At 38.2% G+C, this 13,636-nt stretch overlaps 1 protein-coding gene across 2 annotated transcripts; it reads left to right on the plus strand.

The window, feature by feature from the left end:
• Positions 1-2,525: 2,525 nt before the first annotated feature.
• On the plus strand, positions 2,526-10,125 carry LOC149815506 (ribose-phosphate pyrophosphokinase 4-like). Of its 2 annotated transcripts, none has more exons than XM_089988982.1 (7): positions 2,526-3,063; positions 3,932-4,247; positions 6,293-6,388; positions 6,535-6,603; positions 7,912-8,040; positions 9,575-9,674; positions 9,751-10,125. In XM_089988982.1, exons 1-7 carry the CDS (start codon positions 2,939-2,941, stop codon positions 9,882-9,884), a joined length of 969 nt encoding a protein of 322 aa, XP_089845108.1. In that variant the 5' UTR covers positions 2,526-2,938; the 3' UTR covers positions 9,885-10,125. The 2 variants fall into 2 exon arrangements, with proteins under 2 accessions (XP_089845108.1, XP_089845109.1); XM_089988983.1 differs by having other exon boundaries at positions 9,754-10,125.
• The last annotated feature ends 3,511 nt before the right edge of the window (positions 10,126-13,636 follow it).

Raw genomic sequence — 13,636 nt, forward strand, 5'->3', positions numbered from 1 at the left:
TTTGATTTTTCCACATTGTTTTTCTCCGTATGAGGTTGCTCATGAAACCTCTTTCTTATAGTCACTGAATGAGAATGGTTGAACAACCGTTCCCCCTTTTATTCGGTGATGGGTTTAACGAAAGGAGCACTTTATGTGGGGAAACGTTACCCACATCGTGGGTAACCACCACCAACGTGGTGGTTTAACCCAACACTTTTCACCATTCATAGCTGAATCCAAATTAGAATCCATTTAGCTAACATCTGATTAGTCAGATATGGTTTGATCACATGGAATCCCAATCCGAACCGTTTACATCCCTCCCCTATTGGAAAGGCATTCTAGCTTTAGTCAAAGTCCCACCTGCTCCTTATTTTGAAGGAATAGGTAATATGATATAGGAGGAGCCTCCATGAAGCTCTCTCGTCTCCACTTACCGCCAACGAGCATCAGGTCATATAGCATATGATGGACCTTATCATTTGCCAAATGTGACTGTTGAACCTGAGGTTTAGATAGTGCCACGTACTTCCTTTTTCTGTTCTTGGGAGCAAAAGTGGATGCACGTCAGGAATTACATAGGTTCGACGGTCAGGATTGGCATATGACAGGGTCAATCATATGCCATATTACATTCTCGGAGTTGCCACCTACCTACTCGTTGATGAAGATTTGGCATTTATAAAATGTTTGAATAGAATAAACAAATTTCCAATGGATAAGTTGCATTTAAGCATTCTCCATGGCGACTTACCTTTCACTCTTTACTGTCCAAATTATATTTAAAATTCGTCTAGTCACCCTCCAAGTGGGATTGGATATTCGAGTAGACATGGGTTTAATCTAAGCCAAGTTTGGGTTGGACCCATTCAGATCCTTCAAGCCTCGGGGGAAACCAATCAAATCCAACCCGGATTGGATACTCCAGAGCTCAACCTAGGCCAATTGTTCGGAGTTGGATGGACCCGTTCAGATCCTTCAAGCCTTAGGAGATACCAATAAAACCCAACCTAGGTCTTATCAGGCTCACCATGATCAGGCTTAGGGAGAGAGCAGCTTGTCATATGATTTTATTTTTCATCTCCACATGAAAAAATGAATTGTTAAAAAATTGAGAAAATTACATCTTCTTTTTTATTCGCATTTTTTTAATCATTCGAGACTCTTAAATCTGCCCAACTTTTTTTTCTTTTTGCATAATTCCATAAGCCCAACTTTTTTTTTCTCATAATTTCATACTTTTTATGTTTCACCCAAACAAATGAAATATGAGCCCAAAAGCATCCCTTGCCATAAGGCCGTAGCTGGCTTTACATCCTGATAGAATGAGAAAGGGAGACCTCAAGGGTTTTTCTTTTTCATGAGGAATGGGAAACCACACCACCACCCCGGATCAGAGACCTAGTCACACTAGCTATGCCTGTGTACTTATGGTAGCTTTCTGGCAGTGTAACCCTTCAGCGCACCCCTTGCCTAGCAGGGAGTCACCTTGCTTCGACACAAGCAAGAGATATAATGCCCTTACCCCTTCTTATAATATGGTAAAGGGCAGATGCCCATGAGAATGGAACCTTACCACCCATCTAGTGGCCAAAGACCCCTCCCACTACACAGAACCCCTTGGGGCTGAGACCTCAAGGGTTTTACCAACTAGAGTCAACCAAAAAATAGAAATTCTTGCTTGAGATATCCAAATGCACCCTTAGCCAACCTCTTGTCAAATCCAGGTCAAAAACTTGTACAGTTGTACCCATAACCCATGGCCTGCTGGATAGAGGGTTTCAATGAGCCGGGTTTGACCTGTACCAAACTCTATAGGGTCCGGTGATGAAGAGTAAGGTTTGATTAGAATCTGGATCAGATCCAAAAGGCCCAATTATTATATGAAGCTGGGTATGATTTGTGAAATTTCATATCAGATCCGAGTCTGGCCTGAGTTTCAATTAAGATCCTTGATTTTTTAATATACAAAAGATTAAAAAAATATTATTTTGCCTAGTCTGGTTCATGTAATTCAGGTATGGTTTTTCTTATGATGGACTTGATTGAACCTAAGTCCAGACCCAGTACCAGTACCTCAAAGTCATATCCGGTTTTAGTCCCACCTGAGTCAGGACCCGATCCGACCCGTTGTCACCCCTACAGTGCCCGACCTGGCATCCATCTTCGGGTTGCATGTCCCCACAAAGATTGCGCTTCCGTTACGTCCACCAAAAATGCAAAAAAGAACAAAAAATGTGTTTGGCACAAAGTGGGGCTAAAACACACACAGCCTTTCTTGACTCAATCCACACCAACCACCAAACCAAACCCTTTGCGTTTGACCACAATATGTTTCTATCTGCAAGACTGCAACTAATACTGTACTTCGCAAAATTTGACTAAACTACCACTTCAAGTTGTAACTGCTCTAGTGGAAATAATGATGAAATCAATTGAGGTGGGAGCACAATTTCATTTTTGTGCTTTTCTGCACTGAAAAATCATTTCTTACTCCTGAATGTTCTTTAGAAAAAAGCTCAGATGGTGCCGTGTGTTTATTCGGGCAACTTAGTCCCTTTCCTTCACTATTTGCTAAACATACTTCCGTTTTTTGCATAAAGGGCAGCATGGTATGGTGTGCTTGACCTTTAAGTAGTGATGAAAGTCGTGTTATGATTAAAGCTTGCTAAGCGGACAAAAATCTCATTCCCATTCGTCGTCTCTGTGCACACGCTTTCTTTGCAACGTAACGCTTCTGTAAAAACTTCATATCGTTGCCTTCTTTTAGCGAGGTACTACAGATGGGTGGTCGTTTTTCTGCCTATAAAATCCCTTAGATCCTTCTACCAAGGAAGTATCCGGCGTTGTTTTATGTCTTTATGCCATTCTGCATTACCCGGACTCTGAAGCTTGAGCTCTAGAGAAGAGTTTAGCAGAATCTGACAGTGTGGTTTTTGGCTGTGGGGAAGAAAGAATGGAGGTGGTGCAGGCCAATAAGAAGAAGCAGATATACCTTTTCTACTGCGTAGAGAGTGAGGATCTTGCGCGCGCCATTGCTGCTCAGTCAGATTGTATTCTGTTGCAGTCTATCTGTTGGAGGTAATTCTCTTTGTTTGTTGTTTTTGTGACGTGGCGTTGTTGTTTGATGTGGTTTATGTGCTTTTTGAGGTGTTTGGGCATGTGGGTGTCCAAAAAATTAAGTGGGGAGTTGGAATTGTAGCATGGTTTTGGTTATCTGTGCATGCCTGAGTGTAGAGTCTGTGCATGCGGGTGATAGAATTTGTGAGATTTCGATGTGTATGTCAGTGTGGAGCATCTGTTATTTCTTATGGATGGACACATTTGTTCATATGGGTACCTATATTTCTGCATGCGAGTCCGGTGCATGTCCGTGTATTGTGATGTTTGAGTTGGTGCTTTTGTTTTTGTATTGCGGAGAGTATAAGTTTTCTGAAGGGATTTCGGGTTATAAGGTGGCGGATGTCCAAATTTTTAGTAGTTTGTGTTTTTGTGACCTTCAGTATGGTTGTATAAACTGGGTGAAGTCACATCCATGTCTAACAGGAAGGGAGTGAAAGGAGGAATTTGTATATGAGAGAGAAGGCTTATAGTATTTCGAAGTGAGAATATGTTATGCAATTGCATTATGATCCGGTTAGCATGAATGGTCATCTCTCTCTTTTGAGAAGCTGGAGGCTAATCAAGATTCTGCTTTTGTTTTTCTTGCCTGCTGCAATGATTCTGCTTATTGCTGACTTATCCACTATCCTGTACTGCAAATTTATTCTTCTTGATTGTCAGTTCTTTTCCTTAGCGGTAAATGACATTTAAAGGGAAAAAGAAAGCCAACGTGATTGGAGTAGTATGTATTTCTAAAGGAATGCATCTTGTAATTTGCTATGCATCCAATTGTTTATGTAATTCGAGATTTCTATTGTTGTAACTGATTCTACTACTTATGATACAGGTCCTTTGCTGATGGCTTTCCAAACCTTTTCATTAACAATGCACATGATATCCGGGGCCAGCATGTTGCTTTCCTAGCATCCTTCAGTTCCCCTGGCGTCATATTTGAGCAGCTCTCTGTCATATATGCTTTGCCAAGACTTTTCGTTGCTTCGTTTTCATTGGTCTTGCCATTTTTTCCAACTGGTTCTTTTGAACGCATGGAAGAGGAAGGTGATGTTGCCACTGCATTTACCTTAGCACGTATACTATCAAATATACCTATATCTCGCGGCGGTCCAAGCAGCTTGGTTACATTTGACATTCATGCTTTGCAGGTTGGTTTTGTATTGCATATCCATCATTTGATAATTTCACTATATCCTCTATAATTACCACTTGATTATTGGCTTGTCTTCTCAAGTTTTATGCAACTATTTGGTTACTGTAAACAATTGTCATGGATTTAAGTTTTAATGCTTGCTTTATCGTTTGGATGTGTAGTTGTAATGTTTTTCATATTGTACCGACTTTTTTCTTTGGAATCCACTGAAAATGCTGGCCTCTATAAGCACAAGCATATGTGTGCATACAAACAGTGTGCACATGTGTGTGTCTTTTGTATACTGGTAGCACAATTCCTCATCACACTGCCACTCATGTTTCTCATTTATTTCTTGACACTCTAGCCCCAAATCAGCAAAACATATTGCCTGATTAGCATAGTCTGCATGAATTTGGTGGAGGTGAGTTGCCTTTGATGGCAAAGACAATTTTCATCACAAAAAGCTTATTTTCTCTTTTGCATTTCTGTTTACTATGCTATTAGATTAATGTATTCACACTCGTGATCACACTGGAACTCATTGTTATTGGTTCAATTGCACCCTTTCCCCTTTCTCAAAATCATATAAAATATTGGCTGATTGAGACAGATTTGGAGGTTGGGGGTTATTCTGGATAAGTGACTTTCCTTGCTAAAAGCTTCTCCATCATTTTCCACTTAATGCATACATACCTTATTCCAACCATAGAACACATATACTCCTTAATCCAATCATGCAAATATTTAGTCAAATGTGATAGCTGGATGGTTAGGTCACGCAAGCATAACTAAGGGATCTCAGGTGCAAATCCCACAGAGCCCCAGCTTGTCTATCAAAAAGGTTGGTAATGAGATAAAGACAATCCTTGTTATCTTTGTTATTTTCTTAGGATGAAGTAGGCGATACATGTTTATCATATTTAGCAAACGCTCCCAAATCTATGTTGATAACAGCTGTGTTGTGTCTTTCCTTGTTTTGGAAAAGCATTAGTAGAGTACTCTTTATGAAAGAATGATGTTCTGTAGCGCTGTTGCATCTGAATAAAATAAAACTACTTATTACCTACACCTGGGATATGTGTATTTCAGACATAAGACCAAGTTGTACTTGCATACATCTAGATTGGATTCAGTCCATGCCTTGGCGGGTCCAAAATGGGCCAAACTTGATGCATGAGAACGTGCTGTGATCCTATGCACAACTTCTGGAGTTGCTGGCCGGCGTCTAGGCAGCTCAATTGTGTCTAAAGATGGACCAAATAACCATCAAAATGAGTATCCCACCTAGATGTGTCAGTGTTGGGTCATCTAAGCAGGACAGTTACTAGTTTAATGTGGACAGGAATAGAATTAATTTACAGCTTGGCCTGGTTTTGATCCATGTGGCTTTGGTTAAACCAAGTAGCATCTTAATCCATGTTGGCCAGGTGCATTTGGGTGGATCTTGATCAAACCTAGGTTGGTTCAATCACAGTCATCAACATTGATATTGGAAATTTGTTGTCAAGACGACGTCTCTGGCCAATTAAAAATAATCTTTTTCTGGGCAAGATCTCTGCAATTTTCAGAAAAATAAAAGTGAAAAAGGGGGATAATAAGCACTGTTTTTTGTATCATATAAATATTTAGAAACACCCTTTAAGATTTACAAACATATGGAATTGGGAATATTTTTCAAAAATCATATTTCTGTAGTGTAGAGATATTTTTTTATACTTTTTAAATCATGGTAAGATAGATTTTTAATATTACCTCATGAAATTTCATGACAATGTTAGAGCTTCAAAATATCAGATATATGTGTAACTGTGGGATTGGACTAAGAAAGGTCAGATCCATAATACATCTAACAGAATCCCAATTTAGTTTTTGCTTGTTTCTTAAGGAGGTTAAGTTTTCATGAACATTTATTAGTGTCATTACATATTAGACACATATCAACTGAAAAGATCTCGACTGTAGATTGTCCATTTGCATTTATTGGCCTTGATGCTTTCACTTTTTGATGTTCACAATGTAATCTAGTCCTCACAAGGTTGTATTTTTTGGCTCTTACAGGAAAGGTTTTATTTTGGTGATCATGTTTTGCCTTGCTTTGAGACTGGAATTCCTCTACTGAAGCAACGGCTTCACCAACTTCCTGATGCTGACAATGTGAGCATTGCAGTGGCCTTTTTGTATTTATTGCTTCTATAGTGCGAGTGCTGTTTTTTTCTGATTAGATTATGTTGCTTCACCTTTTACTGCCATGCTGAAAATATACATGAAACCTTACTGTTTTATGTTTGCATTACTTCCAGATCATTGTGGCATTCCCTGATGATGGAGCTTGGAAGCGTTTTTATAAGCAGTTGCAGCACTTTCCAATGGTCAGAATTGTTTTCCCATCTCTGTCATATATACTATCTTTCTCCAACTGACTGACTATGTAACACGGATACTACCAGGCTCACATACCTTTTTTGTACTTGCATCCTACTGTTAAGTGCCTGACGAATACACCAAAAAGCCCTAGAGTGATTAAAGTGCGAAAATTCAAGACCTTAAACCACCAAGATCCTAACAGACCGTCAAGTTATGTAGCCAATGTCCTTGGAAGGCCACTCTAGGATGGCTTTCACTCTTGCCTTAATTCCATGTAGCCTTTTTCATCTTTGGCGGCTTTCACTCTAGTTCAGGTAGCCCTTTTTCTAAGTTGCCCCTTTGGGAATCTAACACAAAACGTAGTGGTTGCTCTGATGTCAAATGTTAGGTGCCTAACCAATACACCAAAAAACTCTAAGATGATTAAGGTGCATAAAATCAAGTCCCTAAATCACCAGGTTCCTAGCATGTACCCATACTGGTATTGAGTACTCTTAGGTACGAGCCAACTGAGTTTCACACTTTTACACATTTTATTCATCTTATGATCCAATAATTCTAGAGTCTATGCTTTAAGTCAAAAGTGTCTTCTGCTAACTATATATGTATGATCATTATTTGTTAACTATATACCCTTGACATTCTTTACAATTTAGTTCCTAATTGACAATACAATTTTATACTTAAAGCATTTTGTAAATGTAGCATAATTGTGCATTTTTGCATGTGTATGTATATACCATAGTCACAAATATCAGTCTTGGCTATATCTCGGCAAAGCAATTTCTTGGGAAAAAATTAATGCTTAAAAAATTAAAAAACATAAAAATAACAGAAATAAGTAAGAAAATAACATGTTTAGATAATAAAATGTGCATACAATATAAGAAATAAGTAAAAAATATAAGAGAAAGAAGCCAAACATATTTAGTATATAGAAAAAAATAACTGATAATGTCGTTATATTATTGTGATATTATCGCTATATATATAATGTATAAATTATTGATATTTTCAAAATATCATGATATTTTGCCTTTAATATCATTTTTATGAATTTACAATGATATTATCGTGATATTTTCAAGATATTACCTATATCTGTGACTACGGTATATAGCCATGTACCAATCTCTCTAGGAATTTTCGTGCCATACCCTTCAGACCATGTCATATCCCATACACGCCCCCATACCTACATACCTACATGCCTATGGGTTATGGCTCATTAATTTTCCACTGTCCAACAAGATGCTTAATAGTTTTTATTCCTGGCAGTCTAATAGCATTTTAATTTGAATGTGATGTTTAAGGTGATTTGCACCAAGGTTCGTGAAGGTAATAAGAGGATTGTGCGTCTGAAGGAGGGAAATCCTGCTGGTTGCCATGTCATAATCGTTGATGATTTGGTACAATCTGGTGGTACACTTATTGAGTGTCAGGTATGGACCTTTACTGTATAGACTGGTAGTAGTATCCTCATTGCTTTCTGTGAATGCTTTGCAGAAGTATGTCATTGTTTATCAATAACTTCCTCAGAAAATCCACATTAGAAAAGGGGCAAAAAGTCAAATCACAAGAATGATGCAAATATATGATGAGAATTGTGTTTAGCTGTTAGTTGAAGTGCACAACAGCAAACTCATAATTGTAAAATTAACAGTTTACTCTGTCTATCATATCATAGTATCAAATACAATAGTAAGTGGGCATGAATTACTGGTTCCTGTGAAGTATGTACCAACCTATGCTTTATGTAAGGTGTTGGTCCCCCTATATATGATGACAATTTACTCTTGCTTGAATATTTAACTAGAATGGCACTTTAACTATCATTTCTATCATCATGATTTTCCTCTTCTAGATGTGTCTGCAAGTCTTACTTCTCTGATCACATGTGATGTTATGCTCTTAGTTACTCTGCAAATTCTGGGCACATACTTATGGTTCACGTCTTTAAGTGTTGATGCCTCTCTTAGATCCTTTAACCTGCATCATATCACCTTTTGGTACTAATGCTGTTTCACTTTTCCATATTGCAATCTTTCAAACAGTTGAATTTTTTAAAGTGTTTTCCAAGCGTAATTGAGAACTTTGGTCTCCAAGCATAAGCTCTTCTGGAAGTGCTTGTCATTCAAATCTTTTCTTGCCTTATACTTTCTCAACTTGCACATGCTTAGATTTGATCATTTTCTCACAATCCAATATTTATTTTGTTGCCAATGCTAGCTATGTTAGGTTGTAATTTTCTGAGCTACTATAGTTTGGCATTCTTGCTTTTGTTTCTCAACCATGTGCACCTAACAGCAATTCAATGCAGACCTTAGTTAGTTTTTCATATGGATTGCCCTACTGCTATGCCTCATGGATACAGCTGTCGATTGAGGATGCAGCCATTTTTTATCAAGTTTTCCAATGTGACTAGTTCACGAGGGAATATGGTACAGGAGTAAGAATGGAGTATCCGGCATAGCCTTTTCAGTTCCCTTTTCTACCTTGAGGATTTGGTTAGTCAGGCCTTTAATAGTTTTATATACAAGTTTCCCCATCAATTCCTTCTATTTACGTTGGGAAGTTGATGACTCTCAGAGACTTCCAAAATTGTTTCCAGTCAGTCGTCCTTAGATTGCATCCAATCTTGTCTAATTGGTAGCCCAGTGAGTGTTTACATACATACAAGTAGTTCGTACTATTTCCATTGAGCAAACTAGAGCATGATCTCATGAATGCTTATCTTATGTCTAAAGACTCTAAACCATATGCTTCTGTATGCATCTGTTGTTTTACTGCATAATCATGTGTATCTTTTTGCTGATGCAAGGTTTTTATGCATCAACTCTGTTTTGTTTATTTTTGAGAAAAGAGAAGTTTAACTTCACACTGTAGGTTTAAGCAATGACTTGAGAAAAGAAAGAACTGAATGTATGAAACATGAGTTTGAGCTTATGCCATTTTAACTCCTTTTTAACCTTTCAGAAAGTTTTGGCTGATCATGGTGCTGCAAAGGTCAGCGCTTATGTCACTCATGGTGTGTTTCCAAAGAGATCATGGGCGAGATTTGTTCACAGCAATGACGGTAACTATATACTTGTTGCTCACTTATGTTTGTCATATTTGTTATGGCTTATTTTCCATCAATTTTTGTTTTTCAGAAGGCTCTGGAAAACCTTTTGCTTACTTTTGGATCACGGATTCATGCCCTCTTACAGTGAAGGCTGTAGAAGGTAAGGCTCCTTTTGAGGTGATCAGTCTTGCAGGTTCCATTGCTGATGCTCTTCAAATTTGAGAAGCATGAAGTTCATCACCATGGTGTTTGTTGACCAGAGGAAATAGGATATCCTTCATCATAATTTCTGATTTCCATGGGATCAGACATTTTTTTTAGCAAGAAAATGAAACCAGGAAAAATGTTTGCACAACAGAGAGAGAGAGAGAGAGGTTGTCAAAATTTTGTTTCTCCTCAATTGTGACATGAAAATTTCATATTTGCAATATCAGTGGCTTCTGTGGTTTGTATGGATCCAAAACATTCGGCTCCTGCTAATTTTGTGCACTCTTTGGGTGCAAGTTATTGGAGAGAATTGGGGGAGTTGGAAGAATTTATCTAATTTCTGGAATATGTAAATTTCACATCATAGAGGAGATATTTTTGGGGTCATTTTACATGAAAACGTGCAACTACTTTCTCAACTCCCCAAGCCTCCATAGGTACCTTTCTTCCAAACAGCCATCAGGGGAGTTATCTTGAATCCTCTATTCCTACTCCCAAATAAAGCATAGTGCCTTATGGTTTGTTTTGATTCAAAGAGTTGAATCTTCAGTTCTTTACAATGGCATCCGACTTTGAGGAAGATCATCATGTTGTTTCACCTCTTTCTTTATATATAATTTAACTCAGGATCGAAAGCCACACGTGTAACACCCCGATCTGGGACCTTGGGAATCTGAGTTCGGTTTGTATTACTTCACAGAGAAAAAGCATACAGAGTTCATACAGAGAAAACATGGCTTTTTTTTTCATTTTTTTTCAATAACTCACTTTATTTCACAATGTTCATTATTCATAAAATAAGAAATAACAAATACATAAATGTTCAATGACAAGAAAAATAAAAACTACCAAGTGCTCTACCAAATAAGTAGCCGATCATGTTCTGTCTATGCTAATGTGCCTGGAACCTACAGTTGTAATTATATAAGGGAGTGAGTCTACAACCCAGTAAGGAATAATTATAAGCAAATAAACACTTTAACTTACAACTGTAGTGGACTCTAAGTCCCTAGTTTAAGTTTAGTTTTCGACACACTATGCAAGTTTGTATATTTTAATTATCCCTTTATTAATTCTCTTAAACACTTTGCCATACCAAACTAACCCTAAGTCGGTTATACCTGTCATAGCCATCTATGGGCGTAGCAACCCGCGTAGAATACCTCAATTCTACATGTTGTCAAGACAATGAACTATACACTCCCAGTGATCTCCGAACCACCAGGCACTGCAGTGAAACAAAAAGGGGTCTCCATCGATAGCTAGTTGGGAGGTCAGACTCAATCCACTACAAGAAACCTATGGATTAGCGATGACCTAAATCCATCGCTAAATAGTTTAGCGACAGACAGATTTCATCGCAGAATTTTCGACGCTAAGTAGTGACAAAACTTATTCGTCGCTAATTTGCGATGGATTAGCGATGGGCATGATCTGTCGCGAGTCCTTCACTATTTTAAATTAGCGATGGATAATATCTGTCGCTAAATTTTTAAAAAAAAATGCTCCCTGCCTGCGCGTTCTCCGACAGGGAGCAATTTTTTTTTTCACAGAACCGGCGTGGTCTCCAGCGTGTTCTTTTGCACAAAACCGACGCATTCTCTGACATGGTCTTTTGCACAGAACTGGCGCGTTCTCCGACGCGCTCTCCAGCGCCCTCCCGACCTGGTTCTCTGCTTTTCCAGCCCAACCCGCCATTGTGGGGTCGTCTGCGATGCCCGCAATGCTTGTCCGTCGACTTGAAACCATAACCCCCAACAAAATCGTTAGGTCGAAAATGGAAAGCCATGCTCGAAAAAAAAAAACCACTTACCAGACCGGAGAGGTCAGACCGACCTCGTTCTCTAGCGCCGGCGGGCGACTCCGACTCCTCTTCTTCCTCGCGTTCCTCCGCCACGAAGTCGTCCTCATTCGAGAAGTCAAGGAGGCCCTCCGGTCTGGTAAGTGGAACCGTTTAAATCTCAATCGGTTTAAATTTCGAACGGCGGGGAGGGAAAATTTCGCGCCTCAGGTGGGACGGTTTAAATCGAAAATTAACAACGAAATTAGCAAGGAAATTCCATCGCTAATTAACGATAGATTTAGCGAGGGAGATATTTTCGTCACTAATTTTGCAAATATTTTGAATGTTAGCGATAGATAGTTTTCTCTCGCTAATCCGTCACAAATTTGCGACGAAAAAAATTTGTCGCAAATTTTCATCGTTAATTAGCATTTTTCTTGTAGTGATCTCAATCTCGGTATAGTTCATGCTACATCATAACCATGTTGGTTATCAATCATTCATGGTTGTCTAGAGTCTTAAACACTGTGTAAGTATAACCCTAAGTCATAAGCTAAGTTCAATACATTGAATCACATTCTCAAACTCGTATTTCACTCGTTCTCTCACGAGTGATATCATGAAATGATCATGACGAATCTCACTCTTTAATCTCAGGATGATATTAGGATTCACACTTATCTCATACTAAGCACGCAATGATGTAAGATCTCTTTATCGTTAAATCACTAACGGCTCACTCTTCATCGTGGCTACACTCTGACCACGAACTAGGTAGCCCTTACTACAGGTTGCTACTTTCAGAATTTAATCTCAATATATCCATTCACATAACATGAATAGAATAAAGGGAACTCAAGTCTAAACACAATCTCATTATAATGCATGTTATTAGCAATTTATCACACAGATATGTTATCATAAAATAATATATTTTTAATATGCATGACATACCATAACTAACATGTATATGCAATCATCTCATAATATCATGCATGATCATTTTATGCACATCAGGTTCACACTCAAAAGCTATCATGCTAATCTTGCTAATTCACAACATTATAATAATATGCATCGCAAAAAGGTTTATTCACAACTACAATTACTTATAATATCCCTTACCTTGAATACAAATATTGTGTTCTGGTCACAATCGAGTCTCAAGCAGTTCTAATAGTGATCATTACACAAGCATATTCGTATCAATACACATCACCTCTTATATTTTAATAAAATTACCAAAATTTTCTTTCCGAATTGACTTATGAAACCTCAATTTTTGTGCTTATGATTTGATCAAAACCAGAGGACACAAAAATTCCCCTGTACGATACAAGTCCAACGCACCAAACCTCACTCGATTTCAAGTTTGAAGTGCAGAGTTATGCTCATTTTACCAAAATGGATCTTGGGTACACACAAGGGTACTTTGGTCATTTCGATAATTATTTTTAATATTCAAAATTAAATCACAACTCGATCCAGATACATTTTTGATCTGGATCTAAAATGTCTTACTAGATCCAGACCCATTATTGATTTGGATCCTAACCCAATTCTGGTATGGATTCAAAACAGATCTATTCAGTTGGATCCAGATCTAGTTCTGATCTAAATTCAGTACTGATATGAACCAAATCCAATTATGTTTCAAATCTAGTACTGATATGAATTAGATCCAGTTTTTTTCTGCATTTAGAACAGTCAATCCATATTCAAACCCAAATCTCTTTGGATCTAGTTCGATTTGGATCGATCCATATTAACTGAATAAAAAAATGATCTCATCCATATTAGACTGGATTCAAATCGAGACCTGAGACCCAGTCAGACCCGACTCAATCTGGTTCAAACCTAGACCGGTTTGGTTTGTATGAGTCGGTTTAAATCGGTTCGGTCTGACCCAGTTTGGTCCAAACTAGTTCAGTTCTGAACCGGTTCGGCCTGAATAGATTCGGTCTGAACCGGTTCGACCCAAATT

The sequence above is a fragment of the Nuphar pumila genome, chromosome 15 (assembly GCF_984573655.1).
Source record: "Nuphar pumila chromosome 15, dmNupPumi1.hap1.1, whole genome shotgun sequence".
NCBI classification, from domain to species: Eukaryota; Viridiplantae; Streptophyta; class Magnoliopsida; order Nymphaeales; family Nymphaeaceae; genus Nuphar; species Nuphar pumila.